General features: G+C 35.5%; 1 protein-coding gene across 1 annotated transcript in view; it reads left to right on the forward strand.

Annotated features, from left to right (window-relative positions):
- The window catches only part of LOC21399715 (uncharacterized ATP-dependent helicase YprA), a 40,898-nt gene extending 33,490 nt beyond the window's left edge, over positions 1–7,408 (forward strand). The window contains exons 21-27 of the mRNA XM_024169060.1: positions 5,436–5,591; positions 6,096–6,263; positions 6,409–6,521; positions 6,772–6,895; positions 6,991–7,086; positions 7,159–7,221; positions 7,303–7,408. Coding sequence (XP_024024828.1) covers positions 5,436–5,591; positions 6,096–6,263; positions 6,409–6,521; positions 6,772–6,895; positions 6,991–7,086; positions 7,159–7,221; positions 7,303–7,326 — 744 coding nt within the window. The 3' untranslated portion in view covers positions 7,327–7,408. The remainder of the gene's footprint in view (positions 1–5,435; positions 5,592–6,095; positions 6,264–6,408; positions 6,522–6,771; positions 6,896–6,990; positions 7,087–7,158; positions 7,222–7,302) is intronic.
- Positions 7,409–11,557: the final 4,149 nt, after the last annotated feature.

Raw genomic sequence — 11,557 nt, forward strand, 5'->3', positions numbered from 1 at the left:
CGGCTTTGCTGGAAAATTTCAGACTCCCTTCCATGAGTCAAGTTCTTTCGAGAGTAAACCAGTCCAAATTTCTTTTTATTTGCATCTCCTTCTAAAGGACCATTATTTTCTGCTGGAATGAGACTTTGGTCTTCCTAGTTTTGAGTTAAAACCGAGTTTGTTGATGACTATTTAGAACAAAATTCTGAAATCAAATTCTGTTCAGGCTGGAAAGGAACTTCAGTCACCAAGTGTTCTATTTTATCCCAAGTCGGATCTTCACTATTTTTCTCCCCCTGAAGAGGAGACTTGAAAAACGACTGTGTTTCAAAGAAAGTGACATCCATAGAGACAAACAATTTTTTCGAAATAGGGTCATAGCATTTATATCCCTTTTTTGTTGGAGCATAGCCTACAAAGGCACATTTTTTGGCTCTAGGGTCTAGTTTACTTCGGTTTTGATCAGTGTTGTCAACAAAAACAGTGCATCCAAAGTGTTTAATAGGCAAGTCTAATAAGACCCTAGAGAATGGAAAGGTTTTTGAGAAGATTTGCAAAGGAGTTTGAAAATCTAGAATTTTTTAGGGCATCCGATTAATGAGATAGGTAGCTGTGAGAATGGCATCACCCCAAAGATATTTTGGAACATTATGTGTGAAAAGTAAGGCTCTAGCAACTTCTAGAAGGTGTTTATTTTTCCTCTCAGCTACTCCATTTTGTTGAGGGGTGTCATTACATGAACTTTGGTGAATAATCCCCTTTTCAGTAAAAAAAATTCCCCAAAACACTATTAAAAAACTCCTTTCCATTATCACTTCTAAAGACTTGAATATTTCCATTAAATTGAGTTTGTACCATAGTGTAAAAGTTTTTGAAAACTCCAACTTTTGTTTTTTCTTTCAACAAATAAACCCAACTTACTCTAGTGTGGTCATCTATAAATGTGACAAACCATCTTTTCCCGAAAAGAGTAGAAATTCGTGAGGGGCCCCAAACATCACTGTGGATTAGAGAAAAAGGTTTAGTGGGTTTGTATGGTTGTGGAGAATAAGTAGATCGATGTTGTTTTGCAAGAATACAAATTTCACACTGAAATGAAGAAGGATTCTTATTGAGAAATAAAGATGGAAACAAACGTTTTAAATAATAAAAGCTTGGATGACCAAGTCTATAATGCCATAACATAATTTCATGATTCCTAGAAAGAGACAGCTTCAAAACATGAACTTTGGACTGGTTTACTCGGAGTTGGTCCTTCTTTAAAAAAGTAGAGTCCTCCATTTTCCCTAGCATTGCCAATCATCCTCCCTGAGGCTAGTTCCTAAAACTCACAATGAGTTGGATAAAAATTAGCTTGACACTTAAGATCTTGTGTTATCTTACTAATAGATAAGAGGTTACATGACAATTTTGGGACATGAAGCACATTATTAAGAGTTATGAGAGAGGAAACTTTGATTGAACCAATCCCAGCTATTGCCGAAAAAGATCCATCAGCAATTTTAATTTTCCTGTTTCCTGCACAAGGACTATAGGACGAGAAGAGATGTGAGCAGTTCGTCATATGATCTGTTGCTCCAGAGTCTATAATCCATGGACTAGAAGAGAAAGAACCTAGACTAGAAAGGGCTGTGACATACGAATTACCTTGGGTTGCAAGTGAGCATGAAGGATTGACAATAAATTGTGGAGATTTAAAGAGTTTATATAGATGCTCTAATTGTTCCTTAGTGAAAGGTAACACTTCCGAGTCAATAGGCTGCTCTTGAGAGTCTTCTGTAGTAGTCTTGAACGCCCTGCCATTCCCCTCTGATTTTTTCTTGAGATTTGCTGGTTTTCCATGAAGTTTCCAGCATGTCTCCTTAGTGTGCCATGGTTTCCAACAATGATCACACCTCGGGCGTTTTTTCCGTTCACCTTCTATGTCGGATCCTCCTGAGTTGCAGGAGACTAGTGCGGAATTCTCAGGTTCTGGGGTTGGTGCTGTGCTGTTCAACATGATTCTTCTCCTGTTTTCTTCTTGTCGTACTTCTGAAAAAACTTCTCGGATAGAGGGCAGGGGTTTTCGACCAAGAATCCTTCCCTTTACCTTATCTAGACTTCGATTAACTCCTGCAAGAAACATGTAGACACGATCATTCTCTTCACGCTTCATATACCTTGCACAATCATTCGGATTCTCCCATTCATCATCATAGCATTGATCCAATTCCTGCCAAAGGGCTACCATCTCATTGTAGTATACTGTGATCTCACGGTCTCCTTGTTTGGATTTCCACAGTTTTGATTTCAATTCAAAAATCTGTGAAGAATTTTCCAAATCAGAGTAGGTCTGCCGAATTGAATCCCACACAGCCTTGGCGGTTGGTAGGAACATGTTGGGTTTTGCAATTGTTGTTTCCATGGTGTTTAGTAACCATGTTGTCACCAAAGAATTTTCTGACCTCCATCTTTTAAAGCCAGAATCTTTCTCCTGGGGTTGTTTTTCTTCCCCGGTAAGAAACCCTAATTTTCCTCTGCCATCAAGCACAAGCTTCACCGATTGGGACCACTCAAGGTAGTTTTTCCCATTAAATTTTGGAATGGAAATCTATGGGGATGTACCGGTTGTTCTATTGTCAACACCGGTAACAAGGGAGCTATCTAGGCTGTTTTCGGAGGTTACCTCAGATGAGGTTTGGGCTCTGTTTACGCCTGTCATGGCTGTTTTTGCCATTCTACCCTAAGATTAGAACCCTAAGGCTCTGATACAATGAAGGTTTTGAAGGGAAAAACTTACTTTTTTCTCTTATTATTATTAGTGTAACGTAAACCTAATTTATAGGATACCAAGTACCCTTGACAGCTCATAGAAATTCAAATAAGCTCTTATCTTATCTAAACCTATCTAGATCCGGTGTTTATCTAGAAAAACCGGAATTCCCTATCTCCTAGGATCCTAATCCCAAACTAAGGGATTTGGCTCTTTAATTCAAAAGCTGAAAAGATAAAATCTTCTAATTTCCTACACGATTTATAAGATAGGTTGCAGTTAAGAGTGCTTCTCCCCAAAGATACTTAGGAACATTACGGGTAAATAATAATGCCCTCGTGACTTCTAAGAGGTGTTTATTTTTTCTTTCAACTATCCCATTTTGTTGTGGAGTGTCGAAACATGAACTTTGGTGTATTATGCCTTTTTTTGAAAAAACTACTCCTAAGATTTCATTAAAGTATTCTCTACCATTGTCACTCCTAAACACTCTTATTTTTTCCTGAAATTGTGTCTCAACCATTGTATAGAATGCCTGGAATATCTCCTTTACTTCAGATTTCTCACGTAATAAGTATACCCAGGTCAACCGAGTATGATCATCAATAAAACTCACAAACCATTTTTTTTCAAATATTGTTGACACTCTAGATGGTCCCCAAACATCACTATGGATTAACATGAATGGTTTTGATGGTTTGTAAGGTCTAGAAGGAAACGAGGAACGTTGGTGTTTAGCCAATTCACAAATCTCACATTTAAACAAAGATGGATTTTTATTTCTAAATAAATCTGGTAGCAAATGTTTTAAATAATAAAAACTTGGATGTCTTAGTCTATAATGCCAAAGCATAATATCATTAGAAATAAAAGTAGAATGTAAGCAAGTATTTTGAACTTGTTGTCCGGAGTTAGTTCCATCTTCAAGAAAATAGAGGCCTTCACTTTCCCTAGCATTGCCAATCATCCTCCCTGAGACCACTTCCTGAAAGAAACACTGAGAGGAATCAAATATGGCACGACAATCTAGAGTTGCAATTTTATTGATAGACAAGATTATAAGAAAGTTTTGGAATATGGAGTACATCATGTAAGATTAGGGAAGGTGAAATAACAATTTTTCCTGTCCCAGCAATTGCCGAGAAGGAACCATCAGCAATTCAAATTTTTTTGTTCCCTACACAGTATAGGTGGAAAAAAAATGGGAGCAACCTGTCATGTGATCGGTAGCTCCAGAATCTATTATCCAGGAGCTATTTTGTTGAGGATTGACACTAAGGAAAGCAGAGGCAAGGTTACCTGTTTGAACAAAGGAACAAGAAGGATTTACTCGGAAGTGTGGAGATTGGAAGAGTTTGTATAAATGCTCTAATTGATCCTTTGTAAAGGGAGACATCTCTGAAGTACTTTGTTGTTCTTGTTCCTCACTGGATGCTTGGAGAGCTCTGTTATCTGCGGCAATTGCTGTGGCAGTCTTCTTCTTCCAATTCGGAGGCTTCCCATGGATTTTCCAGCAATTTTCACGTGTATGCCAATGCTTCTTGCAGTGATCACACCAAGGCTTCTTCTTCTTGTCAGTTTCAGTTTCATTCCTCATTGAAACAAGGGCAGAATTGTCAGTAATAGATTTAGAATCTGTTTCAGGTTTTAACCTTTCTTCTCCCTTCCTCTTGTCTAATTTCAGAAAAAGCCTCCCGAAGAGTAGGAAGTGGTTTTCTCCCAAGAATTCGAGACCTAACTTCATCAAAAACCCGATTTAACCCAGCCAGAAACAAGTATACTCGGTCATTCTCCTCTTTTTTCATGAATCTTATACTATCGGTTGGACAATCCCACTCGTCATTGTAGCACTGATCTAATTCTTGCCATAAAGAGACCATCTCATTATAGTACACAGTGACCTTACGTTCTCCTTGTTTAGACTTCCATAACTTAGTTTTCAACTCAAAAATTTGTGAAAAATTATCAAGATCAGAGTAGGTTTCTTTAACAGCTTCCCAAACATCCCTTGCAGTAGGAAGAAACAAATAAGGTTTACCTATAGTTGGTTCCATAGAATTGATCAGCCATGCGATGACTACGGAATTCTCGGACCTCCATGTTTTTAGTTTTGGATCTCCTGCTTCGGGCTGCTTCACCTCTCCGGTTAGATGGCCAAGTTTTCCTCTCCCGTTTATGGCGAGTTTCACGGTTTGTGCCCATTCTAGATAATTCTTACCATCCAATTTATGAAGCGTTAATTGGAATGGCAGATGAGAGGGCTCCCCCCGTGAGACATGGTGGATCGGTCTGGTTCACTGTGATTAGGGTTTTCTGCCCTAGAGGAAGCTGAGGATCTCCTTTCCTCAGTAATGGCTGTTTCGGCCATGGATGGAAATATAGGGTTTCGGCTCTGATACCAAGAAGGTTTTTAGGACAAAAAATATTCCTTCTTATTATTACTCTGTATAACATTTACAATATTTATAGGAAAAATAATCTAACCGGGATCCCTTATCTTGAAGGAGATCCTTATCTTAAGAAATCTATAAAACTTAAAACAAGATAACTACTTCCTAATAAGAAGATAACTTCGTCCTAATTCTATCCCTAAAGTCTCATTTACCGGATTAGATTAGGATCCGGTCAATGATCCTTATCCTCTTTCTTGATTCCGACAGTTTTGAATCCGGTTCCTTTGTTTTATTGATTTTTCATCGTTCAGGTGTATGAAGGTGCTGTATATATGCGCCAAGGAAAAACCTACCTTGTCAACAGCTTAGACTTGTCTAATAAGATTGCTTTGTGCAAAGTAGCTGATTTGAAGTACTACACAAAATCGAGAGACTGCACAGATATTGAAGTTGTTGGTGGTAAAATTGTACGCCCATTCCTAACGTTTATTCTCTTGTTCTTTCAGGTCCATATTGTGAAAACATTGGAAATGCAAAGGTTCTCTTGTATTTTGTGCTTGAATTTAATATGTTTTGAGTTTATTAGGATAGCTCTAACCTGGATATTAAATTGAACGTGCTGTCTTCCAGGGTAAGGGGAAATCTGTTGCAAATTATTTTTTCATGTTTAATCGGATAGTTATTCACAACCTGACACCTGTATTAAGTTGTTGTCAAATGAAGAAGAGAAGCAAGAACTCTGGAAAAGGGAAAAAAAAAGTTCAATTTTTTCTTCATGTAATTTATCCATCTTTCTTTATGATGTCCTCCATTTATGCAAAATTTTCTCTTTATGTAATTTATCCACCTTTTTTATGATGTCTTCCATTTATGTAAGCATTTGCAAGTGGCTCTCCTCACCATTGGCCTTCGGTATGGTGATTTTGTTGATTAATAAACACTCTCCTAGAGCTTCTTCTACTTTTGTTTAGGCCTATCCAGCTGGGGTTTACAACAATCAGTGCTCAAGAACGACTGCCCGAGTAAATCCTTGCAAGGTGACGACTTCTTGGTTTGGCTTTCATCGTCTGTGGAGAAGAAGCAACGAAATATTTGATACAGTTGATCTTGTACTTCCTAAGTATTCATACATGTCACAGGTACATTTAATTGCAGATTGATGCTATTGGATGCTCTAATGAACTTATTCTTAATCTGTCATCGTAGCTTGTTTTCATGCTCTTTTTATTTTTTTTATTTTTTTATTTTTTTAATCCATACTTTTGTTTCACATTCTCAAAACAGGCAGTGTGGGTTCCAGTTCCACAGTCAACAAAATCAGCGGTAGAGATGAAAAATATGGATTTTCGGGCAGGCTTGCATGCTGCTTCTCATGCTCTTTTGAATGTGGTGCCTCTGTAAGTCATAAACTTGTTATATTATATATATTATATATATATTCCTGAATGTGTTGGCTTGACATAGCGCATGCATTTTTTTATTACTTTGCTTCCAGATGAAATTTAAAATAATCTGGCACTACAATCTTTGAAGAAATTGAAGCTTGTCGCTTGGAAAGAAAAAGAAAATCTCTTGAAATTTCTGTCACTCATTTTGTGTTTTTAAATCAATTGCAAGTCTAACTGCATTGTGCTGACTTACATGAAGTCGTATTATATGCAACTCATCCGACTTGGCCCCAGAATGTGCAAACCCTCACGACACCCGCTATTTTCCAGAAAGAATTCTATTATATGATCAGCATCCTGGAGGTATAGGTGTGTCAGTACAGGTAAGTCATAGAATTGGAATTTTTTGGAGTTCCTGTACCTTAATGCAAAAACTAGGTTTGGATTGTTACTGTGTATGTACGGTTATGTGCTATAGGTTCAACCCTTTTTCATGGAACTGTTAACTTCTGCTCTGGAGCTTCTCAAATCATGCCACTGCCCAGGAGATATCGGTTGCCCTCATTGTATTCAAGTCAGCCTCACTCTTAAATGCATTTTAACCCGCTTCTATCAGGATTAGCTTCTTAGCTTTTGCATCTTGCAGAGTTTTGCTTGTAAGGAGTATAATGAGGTTCTCCACAAGGATGCAGCCATTATGATTATCAAGGTTCAGACTTAGAACTAATGGATTTCCATCCTTTTATGCAAATTTATTTCCATCTTGACATTACATTCTTTCTTGTTTCAGGGTGTTCTTGACGCTGAGTCGTAGTGTCAATTTTTCGTGCTACTCTTTCGGAATCTCCAGAATGGAGGAGCAAGAGTTACAATTACAGGGAAACATCGTCAGAGGTTTTTTTTTTTTTTTTTTTTTTTTTTTTTTTTTTTTTTTTTAAACAAAAACGATAACATGGCATTTTTTTTTTTTAAAGAAAAAAATTGTGTTTTGTTTTTTTTTCCAGACTTTTCTTTTTCTTTTTACCTCTATAGTAGTTCAAACTTTTTGGGGTAATCTTGACAAATATATCTCAAAAGTATATAAGTTAGGATTTTTTCTTTTTACTCTTGATTCATAATCTTTTTAGTCAAATAATTACTCTAATAAAAGTGTATTTATCAAGAGAAGATATAAAGGTCTAGACTTATGCACTCTTAAGGGTAAATTCTCCATTATTTTCAACGTTTTGGTTATTCTACAAGCCTATTCACAGGTCGGTTTTAGTGCTATCCATGAGCTTCCGGCATGAGGAAGGGACTTATGATGAATAATTAGCAGTTATAATATTGGATTTTACAAATAAAGTAGCATGAGAGGGAAAATGGGAATGAAAAGTGATTCTTTCACATCTCATCATTTGCTTACTTACAAAATAGTAATGAAAAGTTACCGACAAGATTCCTTTTTTTTTTTTTTTTTTTGGTTATTGGACCGCGTTTACGATGGTTCTTGTGAGAGCTGTCATGAAAATATACATAGGACAACGGTTATGAAAATTGTCATTTTATGTGGCTTGTTTACGGCAATTTTTGCAGTAACAAACATTAAAAGTGCAATTTTTGAAGCAGCGTCTAGGCTCACACGTATACATTATATGACTGTTAAAAATCATCTCAAAATATGGACATTCAATAACTTCAATTCAAGACCCTTTTTCAACCGTCGTAAAAACATACCACATCGATTCGTAATCTCCATTAGATCGTTGTTCTACTGATGCTAGTATTTCCACATTCTTTTAACAGTTCTACTGATGCCGTTATTTCCACATTCTGACATAATATAATCTCTTAATCATCATGGTGACATAAAGATTTCGAACGAGATTTTTTTTTTTTAATAAAAGCAAAAGCAAACGTTCGATCAAATTATTGATGGGTGGTAGAGTTCTATTGGTTCCTAGGTAGTCGTTCATCAGCTTCTTTTGACCCTATAAATAATTCTTATGGGGAAAAGGAAAGACATATAAGAACTTGTATACTCTATTCGAGTGCAAAAGAATCATGCATTAAAAATTTGTTGACTAAAAATCGCTACGCAAGTGTAAGTGCACGTGCTGAACAAATAATAAAGTAAACGAGTAGAGTATCGTTTTTACGGAGAAAGTTATTATTTTTTAAAATAAAATTCCACAAATACAATGTAAACTAATTTTAATAGTTTGATTAAAACTACTGTGGACTAAAAAAAATTAAAATAATCAGAATTGGTAAAATGTGGACTTAGCTAACAGAGACAAAAATCAATCTATGGTGGAAAGATTGGGACTCAATTTCCTCTTTTCTGCAATCTGGGCTATTCTTAAATAGAGAGGTTGCATTAAGCTTGGGTTTCAATTGAGCTATGTGAGGCAAGTGTATATTCCTATACTACTTGCAAATTAGCTAGATCTTTCCATGAAATTAAGCTAAACTCACATTGTTCAATATTAGTCTAATTCTAATCAACTTTTCAGCAATTGCAATCATAGTATTTTATTCAAGATAGTTAGTCAATAAACAAAAATTAACAAAGGAGATTATATTGAACAAACCAAATCAGCATGAATATAACAAAGTGAGCATACACAATTTCAATTACAAATCCAAGTACTTTATCATCTCAGCCAAATAAATTTAGCTCATAATTGTCTTGTTAAATGCAACAAAATAAATAGCCATCATTCAAGCACAGAGGAAAAGGAAGAATAAACCAAAATTAGGAGAATAACATTAAATACAAAATGAAGCTTGGTAGTCTCTTCTTGTAGCTTCACTCCTTGAGATTTCAGCTCCAATTTTCGTCTCCTCCAATACTTGTCCTTGCTTTCTCTCTTTCTCACTGGTCTGTTTTTGCTCTCTTAGCTCACTCGGTACTTTTTTTCTTTTTCTTCTTTCTTTCCTTTTTCTTCTACCCTCTCTTGTTGCGCTCCACAAAGAAAATTGAGTGTACTTCTCATTAGGGTAACAAAGGACGTTGAGGTGGCTCCTACTGAGTGATTGGGTCCAACTAACTAAGCTCCAATTCCACCTTCTATGTACTTTGTCTTATTTCTCTTGCAGAGTCATGCGCTGATGTCATCAATTAACTGTCTGCTGCCATATTTTTATTGCAGCATTTTTCTTCACAATTCATGCATATCACAACAACGCCCCTTAGACACAAATCAGCTCTTTATTTGATTCAATTTTCTTCAAAATCACTACAGAAATAGCACACAAACAAATCTTAACAGAGTATATCACAAGAACTAAAAGTTGAACAAATAAAACAGAAAAACGAACAACTAAACTTTTAGATGAGCCAACTATAAGCCTATAAATGCCTAAAATAACTCTAATTCCTAGAGTTATCAATACTCTATAGTGCAAAAGAATCATGCATTAATCTACATCATATTTTATACAAAACAAGTATTTCATCCACATTAAATGCTTTAATCTACATATTTTACACAAAAAGCATAGAAAAGACAATACTTTATTTGACATGCCTTGTTTGGTATTCTTCATCTCTATTTTTTTTTTCTTTTGTTTTATTAAGCTCAAATTAATAAATTCTCCAAATTATTTTTGTTCAAAATTTTAATTTATAATTGCCTCTTTTAGGCACTTGGGTATTTCCCAATAACTCTATCCATTTACAGTTATTACACTGTTAACGTAATAACTAAATATTCTTAACGCATTACATAAGACAGATATTGTATTATTATTCGGCTTTCCACAATTTTTTTCCGTTTCTCAAAGTAAGTAGCCTAATATTGGTTCACAGTCAATGATATCTTCGCCATCGAAAGTAACGATGAGTCGAAGAATACTATGCACTAAAAGGGTGTTTGGTACGTAATAATCAGTAAAAATTATATTTTTGAGAAAATAATAGAGGGTAATATAATTCTCAAAAATAATACATTATTGTGTTTAGTTTCATGCATGAATCTTATCTCAAATTCTTAAAAATAATACATTATTATGTTTGATCGTGCATAGAAATAAGAATGTTCTAAGGCCTCGTTCACTTCGCAGATTCAAGTTTTTAATTTGAGTTGAGATGTGATATTTTATTAGAGTTTTTCACTATAACAGAAAAAGTTAAATGTGACATTTTTTAAAAATTTTTTACTGTAAAAACTTAAAACTGAAAACTCGAATCGGTGAAATGAACAAGCCCTCACACTCAAGCCGAAAACCAGGGCACTCCACACAGTTCATAAAAAAAAGTTCATCAATTTGTTTATCTGTTTTTCTCTCGTTTTGGGTAAAATATCATTGGATTGAGATCTAAAAGAAAGAAAGAAAGCTGAAATGGGGACGATTATTTGGCCATGAAAACGGACCCAGCCACGGCTAATTTGATAAATTCTGATATCAACGAGCTGAAGATCGCTGCCCAGAGGCTGATCAATGATGCCACTAAACTTGGTGGATTGGGATTTGGCACTGCTTTTCTCAAATGGGTCGCTTCTTTTGCTATGTGAGCGCTTTTTTTGTCTCTGCTTTACCACTTTATGCCTCACTGATGAATACCCATTTGTTGTTCTAAGCTATTCTACTTGTGTTTGATTCGGCTTCTTTTTTTTTGGTCTTTTGATGGAGAATTTACACAGTTGTTGAAATTTTGATGGAGAATTTGCCGATTCCTTCGCTCCTCCTCCTTCTTCTTCTGGAAATTTTCAGGCGAAGAAGCTTGGATTGGTCGAGGACGAGTTTGTTAGCTCCAGTTTGAGATTGATTTGCTGCAAGGAACTCCAAGAGATTTTGATGGGCTGAGAAGAAATGGGTGAGAGAGATTGTCCATTCCCTTCTCTTATTCAAGTTTATAATTCGAATTGATATATGATTTTATGTGAAAATTTTTTACTCTAGTAAAAAAATTAAATATGACTGTTTTTGAGAGATTTTTACTGTAACAAAACTCGAATTTTAAACTCAAATCGGTGAAATGAACGGAACTTTTATTTCCGTGATATAACTTTTCTGAAAATGTGAATAACACAATGAGTTTAAGATTACTTCAAAATATA

This window comes from Morus notabilis, unplaced genomic scaffold (assembly GCF_000414095.1).
Source record: "Morus notabilis unplaced genomic scaffold, ASM41409v2 Scaffold261, whole genome shotgun sequence".
NCBI lineage: Eukaryota > Viridiplantae > Streptophyta > Magnoliopsida > Rosales > Moraceae > Morus > Morus notabilis.